Source organism: Myotis lucifugus, unplaced genomic scaffold (assembly GCF_000147115.1).
Source record: "Myotis lucifugus unplaced genomic scaffold, Myoluc2.0 scaffold_382, whole genome shotgun sequence".
Taxonomy (NCBI): Eukaryota; Metazoa; Chordata; class Mammalia; order Chiroptera; family Vespertilionidae; genus Myotis; species Myotis lucifugus.
The window spans coordinates 230,586-243,057 of NW_005871430.1; the positions used below are offsets into that span (position 1 = coordinate 230,586).

Below are 12,472 nucleotides of genomic sequence, written 5' to 3' on the forward strand. Positions count from 1 at the left end.
AGAACATCTGAAGACAAGGGAAAGTGTCTGTGAGGTAAAGTTTAGTGAAAAAAGTAGGATACAAAATTATATACAATATAATCTCAATTTTAAAAATTCATTCAACAAATATTTATGGGACATCTACAAATGCCAAGACGTTGTGTTAGAAGCAGGTGAAAAGATGAACAAAGATCCCTCAAGGAGCTTCTGCGCTGTGGGGAGGCATATAATAAAGAGATATCTATTATATTCTATGTAGAATATAATTTCTAACAGTAAGTGCTATGAAAAAAAATAAAGTAAAATAAAGAGATGGGGAGAGAATACTGTGTACATAGACAAAAGCCTAGAAAGAAGTGGATCAAGAAGTTAATACTGATTATTTCTGAGTAGTTGTATTATAGGTGATTTTTATTTTCTTCTCTTGGTTTTCTTTCTTAAAAGAAAATTTCTTAAATTTTTTTCTATAATGTATATATTTTGCTTTATAATTAGGAAAAAATACTGTTATTTTTAAAAAAGAAAGAAATTGTTTTGATTCAACAGATAACATAAGAGTGAATAATTGGAACCCAAATGCGGAGCTAAACTGAAAAGGATATTTAAAGCTATACTTGTAAAATAACACTGTTTTGGTGCCTACTTATTTCAGTGTTCACATATTTGGATGCTAAACTCCTTTACTTTCCTTTGTTTACATAATTTTGGGATTAATTTCAAGTTTTGGTAGGCAGCATCTAGAAAAATGGACCATTAGGCTTTTTTACTTTTTTTTTTTTTTTTTTTTTGCTACCATAGACTCTGTTTTATTTAGTTCTTCCTCAGTTTTGCTTCCTAATTAGTATTCTTTTATATTTTCCTAGATTATACATATATATTTTATTTTTGTATTTTTTTCTTAAGTATCTCAACAGTCAAAAACACTTGTCACTTATATGTTTGCAGTTGGTAGAATACTAAACTATACTGTCTCCCGTCCTAGTGTTAAGAAATTTATAGTTAAATATCAAAATACAAGTGGGCAGCGGTGTGTATCCATATATGGTATTCCATCTAGTTGCATTCATACTGGTTACCTTTTCCTAAAGAGCATTGCCGTATTGAGACTCAAGGTAGAGTTTCTTTTGTACCTAAATTCTTCTCAGTGACTTGGTATCTTGACACTTTTCATACCTACCCTAGATTTGGACTGACTCCAGGGTACTGTTAGAAAGAGGCGATTGGACACATTCTAATAAACCAGAGAAAAAGGATTATTTGATGTTAGAGATTGATATTTTATATTGTGTGGAACATGTTCAAACTGCTCAATTGTTTTTTCCCACAAAGAGTACAGTTCACAGGTCTGACTGAAATAATTATCCAGTAGAAGGAAGGAGGATTAAGCCTGAGATAACATCCTTGGATAAGCCACTTGTATACGTCAAAGATGCCATTTAAGTGTAATACATTATGATTATGATGATGACGATGAAGATGAATTCAGGCTGCTGCTTGAATTCAAAGAATTCATGTATATGTTTCAGGTGTAACATCAGAAACAAATCTCCATATAATTGAGAGTGATTAAGAAATTCGTGAAGTTTTTCTTATCACTTATTTCAAGTATGTAATCTTTCCCTCAGATCTGAAGTTTTCTACCTTCTCAGTTATCTGAAGTGGAAATCTTCCAGTCAGAAAGGAGAACCATCTATAGTCTATTTGAATTCTGGTTTCATTTCCTTGTTAGATTTTTTTTTACTGACATTAGAATCTGTCTGGTTGTTATTGTTGTTCCAGACCTGGAGCTTTAAGCAGAAGATATACTTGCTCGCCTGCTGTCAGGTCACCAAGACAAAAATCATAAGCTTTCTGAAATTGTTACTGGCATCTTTTTATGTGCTTATTGCCCATTTATGTATTTCGTGTGGAGAAAATGCCAGTGTGATACCGTTTCTTAATTGGGTTATTTGTCCTATTATTAAGTTGTAAGAGTTCTTTATGTATTCTCAATACAAATCAGATACATGATTTGCAAGTATTTTCTCCCGTTCTGTGAGTTGTTGTCATTTCACTTTCTTAATGCTATCATTTGCAGCACAGAATTTTTAATTTTCGTGTGCCCAGTTGATCTAGTTTTTTTGCTGTTGTTGTTGCTTGTGCTTTTAGTGTGGTATCTAATAAGCCATTGCTTAATCTGAGGTCCTGAATTTTCCTCCTATATTCTAATAATTTTATAGTCTTAGCTATTATATTTAGTCTATGATCCATTGTGAGTTAATCTCTATATGTGGTGTGAAGAAGTGTTCTAACTTAATTCTTTTGCATATGGATATCTACTTGTCCCAACACCATTTGTTGAAAAATTATTCTTTCTCTATTTAATTGTCTTGACATTTCTTGAAAATTAGTTGACTGTACTATTAAGTGTAAGAGTTTATTGTTGTCTTTACAGTATTGTCTTTGGTGATCCATGAAGATGAGATCTATTTATTTAGATCTTCTTTAAATCATTTAAACAATATTTTATAGTTTTGAGTGTACATTTTTGCACTTATTTTGTAATGTCCTGTTTTTGTAATATTTGACTATACTAACCTACTAAAATTGTATTAGTGTGGTAAAGCCTAGGATGTTATTGCAGTCACATTGTTTCCACCTGTAATAGATACATTTGGATTTTTAGAATTTTTATATAGACATAATATTTTCATTTTTGTTTGTGTGTTCTTTAGGAACCTGACTCTGAGGAATCTTCATCGATTACGATAGACAAGAAAGGGAAAGAAAAATTGTTTTGGAAGAACCAACAGGGTTTCTTTTCTGAAGAGAAGAACAAAACTTTCAGCAGAGTTCAGGTAAAGCAGAGTGAAAGGAGTTAGTATAATTGAAATTAAACTAAAATGACTTAGACTAGGGATGCCAGTACTGTTGTACTGGTTGGGATTATAGTAAATCTAAATGGTTACATGGAGCAAAGTCTATAATTTCACATTTTATTCTAATAATTTGTTTGATTACCACATCCTTTTAAGATTATTTTAAGAGTCTCTGGAAAACCTATATTTGATGTTTATGTTCACTTTTAGAAAATACAATTAAAAACTCCATTATATGCTGTAATAGAAGAGGAACAGCTAAATGAGTTACAGGATATTCTGCCAGAAACCCAGGATTATCTTTCAGAAACCCAAGGTGATCTGCTGGAGACCCAGGGTGATCTAACAGGAGTGCAGAGTGTTAAGCTGGAAGCCCAGAATATTGAGCCACATTCCCAGGCTGTTGAGCTGGCAGGCCAGCCTATGGAAGGCCAAGTTGTTGAACCCAAAGCCCAGGCCATTGAACTTAAAGTCCAGGTTGTTAAGATAGAATCTCAGAGTCTGATGCTGGAAGCCCAGAGTATTGAACTAGAAGATGGAAATATGTTGGAAGTCCATGATTTTTTATCCCCAAATCAGGCTTTTCTACCCAAAGACCAGAACATTCTACCCAATGACCAGAATATTCTACTCAAATGTCAGGACCAACATATTCTACGCAAAGACCAGCATGTTTTCCTCAAAGACCAGGATATTCAACCCAAATATCAGGACCAGGATTTTATACCCAAATGTCCAGACCAACATATTCTACGTAAAGATCAGCATGTTTTCCCCAGAGATCAGGATATTCAACCCAAATATCAGGGCCAGGATTTTATACCCAAATGTCCAGACCAACATATTCTATGCAAAGATCAGCATGTTTTCCCCAAAGACCAGGATATTCAACCCAAATATCAGGACCAGGATTTTATACCCAAATGTCCGGACCAACATATTCTATGCAAAGATCAGCATGTTTTCCCCAAAGACCAGGATATTCAACCCCAATATCAGGACCAGGATTTTATGCCCAAATGTCCAAACCAACATTTTATACGCAAAGACCAGCATATTCTTGCTAACGACCAGAATAGCGTATTCAAATTTCAACACCAGCATTTTCTACCCAGAGAGCAATGTGTTCTCACCAAAGATCAGCATGTTTTCTCCAATGAACAGAATACTCTATGCAAATGTCAGGACCAGGATTTTCTACCCAGATATCAGGTAAAATGGAGTGGGAAGGAGATAAAGCAAGAAGAAATAAGCTACTTAAGGTTTGGAGTGGGATTTGCAGGGACTAGATTGCAACTAATTTGGAGATTCATAGTTGGAAAAGATAATATCCTGGTTGATTTCTAAAAGCTCTGGAGTTCTCATTAAGTCAAAAAAAAAATATATATATATATATATATATATATATATATATATATATATATATATATATATAATTGATTTCAGAGAGGAAGGGAGAGGGAGAGAGAGAGATAGAAACATCAATGATGAGAAAGAATCATCGGTTGGCGACCTCCTGCATGCCCCCCACAGAAGCCCACAACCCGGACATGTGTCCTTGACTGGAATCAAATCCGGGACCCTTCAGACCGCAGGCTGATGCTCTACCACTGACCCAAACCAGCTAGGGCTGGACAATTACTTTAAATAAAATCTTTATTAGGGAGACTATTTCTGGCAGCCATAATCTGCTTTGACAGCTAAAGATGGGCAAAGGAGTGGCCCACAAGTGTCCAGTAGTATCTTATACCAGATTACAAGGCCAGCCCTCTACTAGAGATCAGTTAGACCAAAAGGAAGAAGTAAGAGATTGACAGGAATTATTTAGGGGTGTGGCTGGGCTAATGTGGAATAGAGTATAGTGGGGGTTTTTTATTCCATAAGATGTCCAGTTATTCTCTGACCTCAGAGAACTCCAGAATTCTCACTATAGCCTAAAGTACTATTGGTTAACATGTCTTTCTAACTGAACAATTGCTATTTTGTGTTTGTTCTGTTTTAGAAAGCAAGTTAAAGCAGCCAGCATCAATTTCCATAGGTAGGAGAGGGAGAGAGGTATTTTCTTTGGATGTCCATCAAAATCAGGCCTCCATCAGGGACATGGTAGGACACAAAAGGGAGAGAGACCAGCAGGAACTGAGTTGTTTAGGGTTTAGTTTGGAGCTTGCAAAAATTGTTCTCAGCTAGAACAGACAAAAAGTATGGTTTTCTGTTTTATTCCAATGTATCCTGAATTTAAAAATTACCATAAAGTTCACAATAAACCTCAGAATGTTATTGCTATCATATTATTCCTACAGACAATTTACAGTTTGTATTTATTTTCTTTTAGAAAGTCCGCTTCAAGGAGCCATATTCTGTTATAAATGAGAAAGGGAGAGATGGCTTTTCTCTGGCAGGTTATCAGTCTCCTACTCCTAAAGTCCAGGACCAGGTGTGCATCAGAGATCAGGTAAAGCAGAATAAGAGAGAGATAAATGGGAAATAAAGTGCTGGGTTTTAGACATTCTCAACAACTGGTAATGTGAAGTGTAGTCAGGTGCAAAGGTCCCTGGTCTAATGAACTGTATCAGTCAAATCAGTTCTGTGATTCAGAAGGCTGATAAACCATGTTTAGATTCTTCTTTTTGTTGTTAATCCTCACTTGAGGATATTTTTTCATTGATTTTTAGAGAGAGTGGGAGGGAGGGGGAGAGACTGACAGAGAAACATTATGTGAGAGAGCCACATCAATTAGTTGCCTCTTGCATGTGCCCTCACTAGGACCGGGGATCGAACTTGTGACCAGGTATGTGCCTTTGACCGAAATTGAACCCGGGACCCTTCAGTCCACAGACTGATGCTCTATCCACTGACCCAAACCAGCTAGGGCTGGACAATTTACTTTAAAAAAAAATCTTTTTTAGAGGAACTATTTCTGCTTTGACAGCTCAAGTTGGGTGAATGTGTGGCCTACAAGTGTCCAAAAGTATCTTTTACCAGGTTCCAAGGCCAGCCCTCTACTAGAGATCAGTTAGACAAAAAGGAAGAAGAGATTTACAGGAATTACTTAGGGGTGTGGCTGGGCTAATGTGGAATAGAGTATAGTGTTTTTTTTATTCCATAAGATGTCCAGTTATTCTCTGACCTCAGAGAACTCCAGAATTCTTACTATAGCCTAAAGTACTATTGGTTAACATGTCTTTCTAACTGAACAATTGCTATTTTGTGTTTGTTCTGTTTTAGAAAGCAAGTTAAAGCAGCCAGCATCAATTTCCATAGGTAGGAGAGGGAGAGAGGTATTTTCTTTGGATGTCCATCAAAATCAGGCCTCCATCAGGGACATGGTAGGACACAAAAGGGAGAGAGACCAGCAGGAACTGAGTTGTTTAGGGTTTAGTTTGGAGCTTGCAAAAATTGTTCTCAGCTAGAACGGACAAAAAGTATGGTTTTCTGTTTTATTCCATAGTTTCTTGAGTTTATAAAATTACCATAAAGTTTACAATAAAGCCCAGAATATTATTTCTATCATATTACTCCTACTAGACAATTTACAGTTTGTATTTTCTTTTTTTAGAAAGTCCACTTCAAGGAGCCATGTTCTGTTATAAATGAGAAAGGGAGAGATGGCTTTTCTCTGGCAGGTTATCAGTCTCCTACTCCTAAAGTCCAGGACCAGGTGTGCATCAGAGATCAGGTAGATCGGAATAAGAGAGAGATAAATGGGAAATAAAGTGCTGGATTTTAGACATTCTCAACAACTGGTAATGTGAAGTGTGGAGCCTGGTGCAAAGGTCCCTGGTCTAATGAACTGTATCAGTCAAATCAGTTCTGTGATTCAGAAGGCTGATAAACCATGTTCATATTCAACTTTTGTTGTTAATCCTCACCTGAGGATATTTTTTCATTGATTTTTAGAGAGAGTGGAAGGGAGGGGGAGAGACAGACAGAGAAACATTATGTGAGAGAGCCACATCTATTGGTTGCTTCCTGCTCATGCTCTGACCAGGGCTGGGGATCGAACTTGTGACCAGGTATGTGCCCTTGACTGGAATCGAACCCAGTATCTTTCAGTCCACAGGCTGATGCTCTACCCACTGAGCAATACCAACTAGGGCACCATGTTCATATTCTAGGTATAGAATCAGACTGTTTTAATTTACTAAGATTACATTACAGCTTTTGCTGAAGCTAGTGGAATTACCTTGTGGTAATTGCCCTGACATGAATAAAGTAAGAAGAAGTAGTAGATCCTAAATTACTTAAAATTTGAGGAGTTTGTGAGACTATTCTGTATATGGCTTGGGATTAAAAATTAAGGCTTACGGAGTTGAGCTAAAAGTGTCACTTCTTGTTCAGATCAAAATGTATCAGAATATCTTCACCTGATAGCATTTCCCTGGAGTTCTCATTGCAGCCTACAATATTATGGTTAGCATGTTACCCTGGTTAGAAAATTTCTTTTCTGTTTTTGTTTTTTCTTTAGAACATGTTTTTCGAGCAGCCGTCATCTTTTCTGAGAGAAGTGAGAGTGAGAGATGAATTTCTCCGGAGTATCATCATTATGTTAACCCTCAAGTCCAGGACCAAGCCTCCCCTGGAGATCAGGTAGAACAGAAGACAGTGGGGAGGATGTCACTTTTCAAAGGAGTAACAGAGACAAATTAAGATTTGGGCTGGAGCTTATCAAGGTAGCTTATATGTAGGATACATAGATTGGAGGCTTCTAGAGTTAGGCTAACAATATCATCTTTTCAGTTATTTCAAAATGAGCCCCTTCTAAAGACTGCAGATGAGAAAGCATACCTTTGTCCAGGGGTCCTCAAACTTTTTAAACAGGGGGCCAGTTCACTGTCCCTCAGACCGTTGGAGGGCTGGACTATAGTTTTAAAAAAACTATGAACAAATTCCTATGCACACAGCAGCGGCAAAAACACCCGGCGGGCCGGATAAATGTTTTCGGCGGGCCGCATGTGGCCCGTGGGCCGTAGTTTGAGGACCCCTGCTTGTGATTTGAGTTAACTGAGAGACAGGTTTTATATAATTGGTTAACAGTAAATTGTTTTTTTAAACTCAAGTCCTTTAGCCTATTTATTTGGCCTTATACATCTATAATAATAAAATCATAGTATGCTAATTAGACTGGATGACCTTCCAGACAAAGCCAGGGCTACAAGGGAAGCCTGGGTCCCGGGTGCCTGCTGGCGGCTGGAGAGAAGCCCGGGTGCCAGAGGGAAGCCGGTGCCGGCAGCCGGGGAAAAGAAGGCCTACTCTTGCATGAATTTTTTGCATCAGGCCTCTAGTTATTTTATAAATGCTGAAGGGAGTCTACTTTTGATCAACAAATGCAGGATACCAAACCCAGGCATCTAGTTTGCAGACCAGTTATGATGGCTACAACAAGCTATTTGCTGCCTCAGAACTTCCTGAACTTTACTAGTGTTTGTGCATGAATTATTGGGGACACCAAGTAGGAGTACTTGTGAAAATGACACCAACTTGTCTCCTGGATTTTCCTTGGGAAAATGCTAGCAACATTATAAAAATACTAGAGTCCCAGTGCACGAAATTTGTGCACTGAGGGGGAGGTGTCCCTCAGCCAGGCCTGCACCCTCACGCAGTCCAGGACCTTTTGGGTGATTTCCACCTGCCAGCTTAGGCTCACTTCTCGTTGGGAGTGGGCCTAAACTGGCAGGAGGACATCCCTCTAGCAATCCGGGACCCCTTGCTCCTTACTGCCCACCTACTCGCTGTTCCTTACTGTTCAGCTCACTGCTCATTAGCACTGCCATGGAGGCTGGAGCGGCTCCCACCACCACCACTGCGCTTGCCAGGTGTGAGCCCGGCTTCTGGCTGAGCGGCGCTCCCCCTGTGGGAGCACATTGACCACCAAGGGGCAGCTCCTGCATTGAGCGTCTGCCCCCTGGTGGTCAGTGCGCATCATAGCAACTCGTCTTTCTGTTCGTTCCACGGTAATGGTCACTTAGGCTTTTATTATATAGATTGCCTTGTTGCTTTATCTTCTTTTAACTATGCTATTGCAGAAAGAAAAAGTGCCAGAACAATCTGGGTTTTGCTTTAAAATACTCCAGAAAAAAAGTGGGAGAAGAGATAGATGAAAAAATAAAACGTTGCCAATTATTGAAGCTGGGTGAAGGGTATCTTGGGATTCATTATACTCTGTTTTTTCCCTATTTTGATGTGTGTCTGGAAATTTTATATTAAACACACACACACACCCCTGTTAAATTATCCTAACCTGGTATCATTATTCTGGGATTGTCACTGAAGTCTACATTATTGTCACTAACCCATCAATTTTGCTTATACAATTAGTTTTGTATTTTGTTATTCCTTTAAAACTACTATACCAAGCAACACCCCCCCCCTTTTTTTTTTGAGAAATGAGAGTTTGAAACAGGAATTGCTTCTGGAGTGCCATTGGCTTGTTTCACCCAGAATTCAAGACTTGGGCTCTCCAGAGAATAAGTAGAGAATGCTCTAGTAAGGAGTAAGTAGCAGAGAGTAAATTGCTTAGGTTTTGTCTCAAGATTGACAGGGCAATGTGGTAACTGCTCCAGGGGTTTAGTTTTAAGGTCAGCAATAATGGACAAAGATATAATATCTTCTTGTTTTGTGATGTATCACACCATTCTGACCTACTGAAACGACTTCAGGCCTCTTCACTGAAGCATTTACTGTTGCCCTGGCATGATGCTCCTGCTTGGAAAATGTTCAGTGTTTATGAGGTCTTTTAGCACAGGAACTGTGAGCAGGCCTCACGTAATATGACAGTTGAGATATGGAGAAGGGAGTTATTTCTAGAGTGCCATGATATGTCGTACATTAAATCCAGGATTCAGGCTCTGCCAGAGAGCAGGCAGAGCAGAGTAAAGAGTAAGCAGCAGAAAGTAAATTAGAGTTGGATCTGGGCTATGCTACTAACAACAGTGATGATGATGGTGATAGTGTTGTCTCTTAATAATATTAGTAATATTAATATTATTATGACTGACAGCTTACATTCTTAAGCTAAAATTGATCTAGAACCTTATGTCCATTGTCTCATTTAATTCTCACAATAACTCTGGGAGATAGATTTTATTATTACCCTTGTTTTATAGATGAAGAAACTTTTGATTGCTTTGTGGACACTGTTAAGGTCCAAATAGTGGCCAGAAGTATGTCTACTTTTATACCATACTGTGTCATATTCTTCTGACCTATTTAGATGACCTCAGGGCTATCATTGCAGCCTATAGTATTTTCACTACCATTCTGCCACTGCTCATACATTTGGTGGGTGCTTTTGTATCTTTTTAGAGTTTATACTCCAGGCAGCAGCCATCTGTCGGGACAGCTGAAAGGTGGCGAGATTTGCTTCTGGATGGCCATCAGTGTCTTCCAGCCAAGCACTGGAGAGAGGCTTCCAGCAGAAGGCAGGTAGGAGCAGTAGACTGTAAACAGGAGTACAGGCACTTACTGCGCTGCGGGTGGTAAGGCTGAGCACAAAGCAGATTCTTGTTTTATATCATAGAGTGTAAAACCTATCCTGACCTAAGATTACTCTAGGCTCTCACTGAAACCTACAGTCTTCTCAGGAGCACTTGTTGCCTATTGGGAAAACTACATTTTATATGTATGTTCTTTGTGAAAGGTGTATTTCTGGTGGCTATTCTCTTTTAGCAGGGTCACCAAGGGATAAAGTGGTTTCTGAGAGGGAGGGGCCAGGGGGATCTTCCAGCCAATGGCCAGGACTAGATCTCCCTCATAAGCTGCTGGAGCATCAAGAAAATATTAAAATACCTCGGCCCTAGTAAGATTTTTCCATGGCTTAACTGAAGTTTATTAGAATTTTACCACTGTCTGGATAATTTCTATCTTGTGGTTTTATCTTGTTATTTTAAAAACAGCCTCAGGCAACCAGCATTGTTATAATATATGAAAGAGATAAAGAGAAATTTCCTCTTGGCTCTTTTAGGAGAACAAAAAGAAAAGGAGGCATAAAGGCAGAAAGTAGGATTTGGGCTGAGGTTTTCTGAACTAGACTGCCACTCTTTTGGGATTTTTAGTTTGGGTCTATAAGGTTGGCCTAAGGGTTTGCTGTCATGTTTTATTCTGCATCATCATTTATATATGCTGAACTATGCTGGGCTCTTTTCTACCTCAGGTCTTTTGCATATTTTCACCCCTCTCCCTGCATAGTCTTTTTTTTTTTCTTCACAAAGCTGGTCCTTTCTTATCCTTCAGGTTTCAGCTAAAATTTCACCCCCGTAGAAAAGACTACCTTGAGCAAATTATCAAAAATAGGTCTCTCCTCTTCTTTGGTTTTTATTTTAAATCCCTGCTTTCTGTTTTCTTCTCAGTACAAAAAAGACTTTGTTATTATTTACTTATTTACATCTTTTCCACTGGGCTGTAAGCTTCTGTGTGGGCAGCCTTTAGCACAATACTGGTACCTGGTAGTCTCTTGTTAAATATGTTTTGAATGAATAAGTCAGTCAGTCAAACATTTATTGAGCACCTGTTAGGTGCTAGCCATTATTTAGGTCCTAAATATCAAAGATAGCATGCTGAAGAAGACACAGCACTCAATTTCTAAACAGGAGAGACTGAGACATAAGCAGATGGTTATGACGCAACGTGGCTAGTTGTAGAGAAGGCGTAGGGCATTATCTGAGCACAGAAGAGGGGTACCCAACCCTGACTGTTCAATGGAGGGTGTGGCTTTGTAGTCACAGCCTCCTCTTGTCCTTCTGCCATCCAGCCCTGAAAATCCTCAGCCCTGATCAGTCCTTTTTCATTTTAGATTCCCAAATAATCGAGCCTCATGGAAGAAAACACTTTATTCATGTAGATTTGAACCACATTCATACTAGCATTTACAATCCCAGCTGGGTACCCAGTACTGCTTAGCATTTTTCTTGCCTGCCCCTCCCGTAGCCCACACTGATAATTCTAATCCTTAAACACTTCTTAAAGTTCTTGCTGTTCCCCGTACTCTCTGGCTTTCATAAAGAAAATTGAAGCCATCACACAAAACTGCCTCAGCCATTTACTTTTCGCTATTCTTCCTATTCTTCCTATCTCAGAGGAAGAGTTGTCTCTCTTTGGACCCATATTCTGGATTCTCTTGCTACCTTTACTTCCGTGTCCAATTTTGAATGTTATATAAGACTTTGGTTTCTGTCAAAATCCTCTAAAGAATGTTGCATCCTTTTTGTTTGCAGCAGGCATCACCTGGCTGGGTTCAGACTCTCAGTAGTTTCTCGCCTTCTGTGAACAGTGACTTCAGTGTTAGTTCAGTTCTCAAAGCCTTCGTTGTCCTCCTCTAGGTCCGCCCCTGTGCACACACAGCTCAGGGTGACTGGGATGTGTGCCAGTTCATACACGGAATTAAAGGATCCACTTTTCTAGCTCGCTCCCCTTCAGGATACCCACCCTCTACACTCCCCAGATCCCACTGACGACAGTTTTTCTTAGAATCAATGAGAGAGAGAGAGAGAGAGAGAGAGAGAGAGAGAGAGAGAGAGAGAAATCTGTCGTGGGCTTACTCCTTTACCAGTGCTGGAAGTCTAGTTTTTCTTACTTTTTTGAAAGCAGAAAATAATTTCATTTTTATTGTAGCAAAAGTAAATCCAAACAGAAAGAAA

At 38.8% G+C, this 12,472-nt stretch overlaps 1 protein-coding gene across 1 annotated transcript in view; it reads left to right on the forward strand.

Annotated features, from left to right (window-relative positions):
- The window catches only part of CCDC15 (coiled-coil domain containing 15), a 45,899-nt gene that overhangs the window by 12,649 nt on the left and 20,778 nt on the right, over positions 1–12,472 (forward strand). The window contains 6 exon segments of the mRNA XM_023743261.1: positions 2,697–2,819; positions 5,173–5,292; positions 6,397–6,516; positions 7,306–7,363; positions 7,366–7,427; positions 10,143–10,262. Of these exon segments, the coding sequence (XP_023599029.1) occupies positions 2,697–2,819; positions 5,173–5,292; positions 6,397–6,516; positions 7,306–7,363; positions 7,366–7,427; positions 10,143–10,262 (603 nt within the window).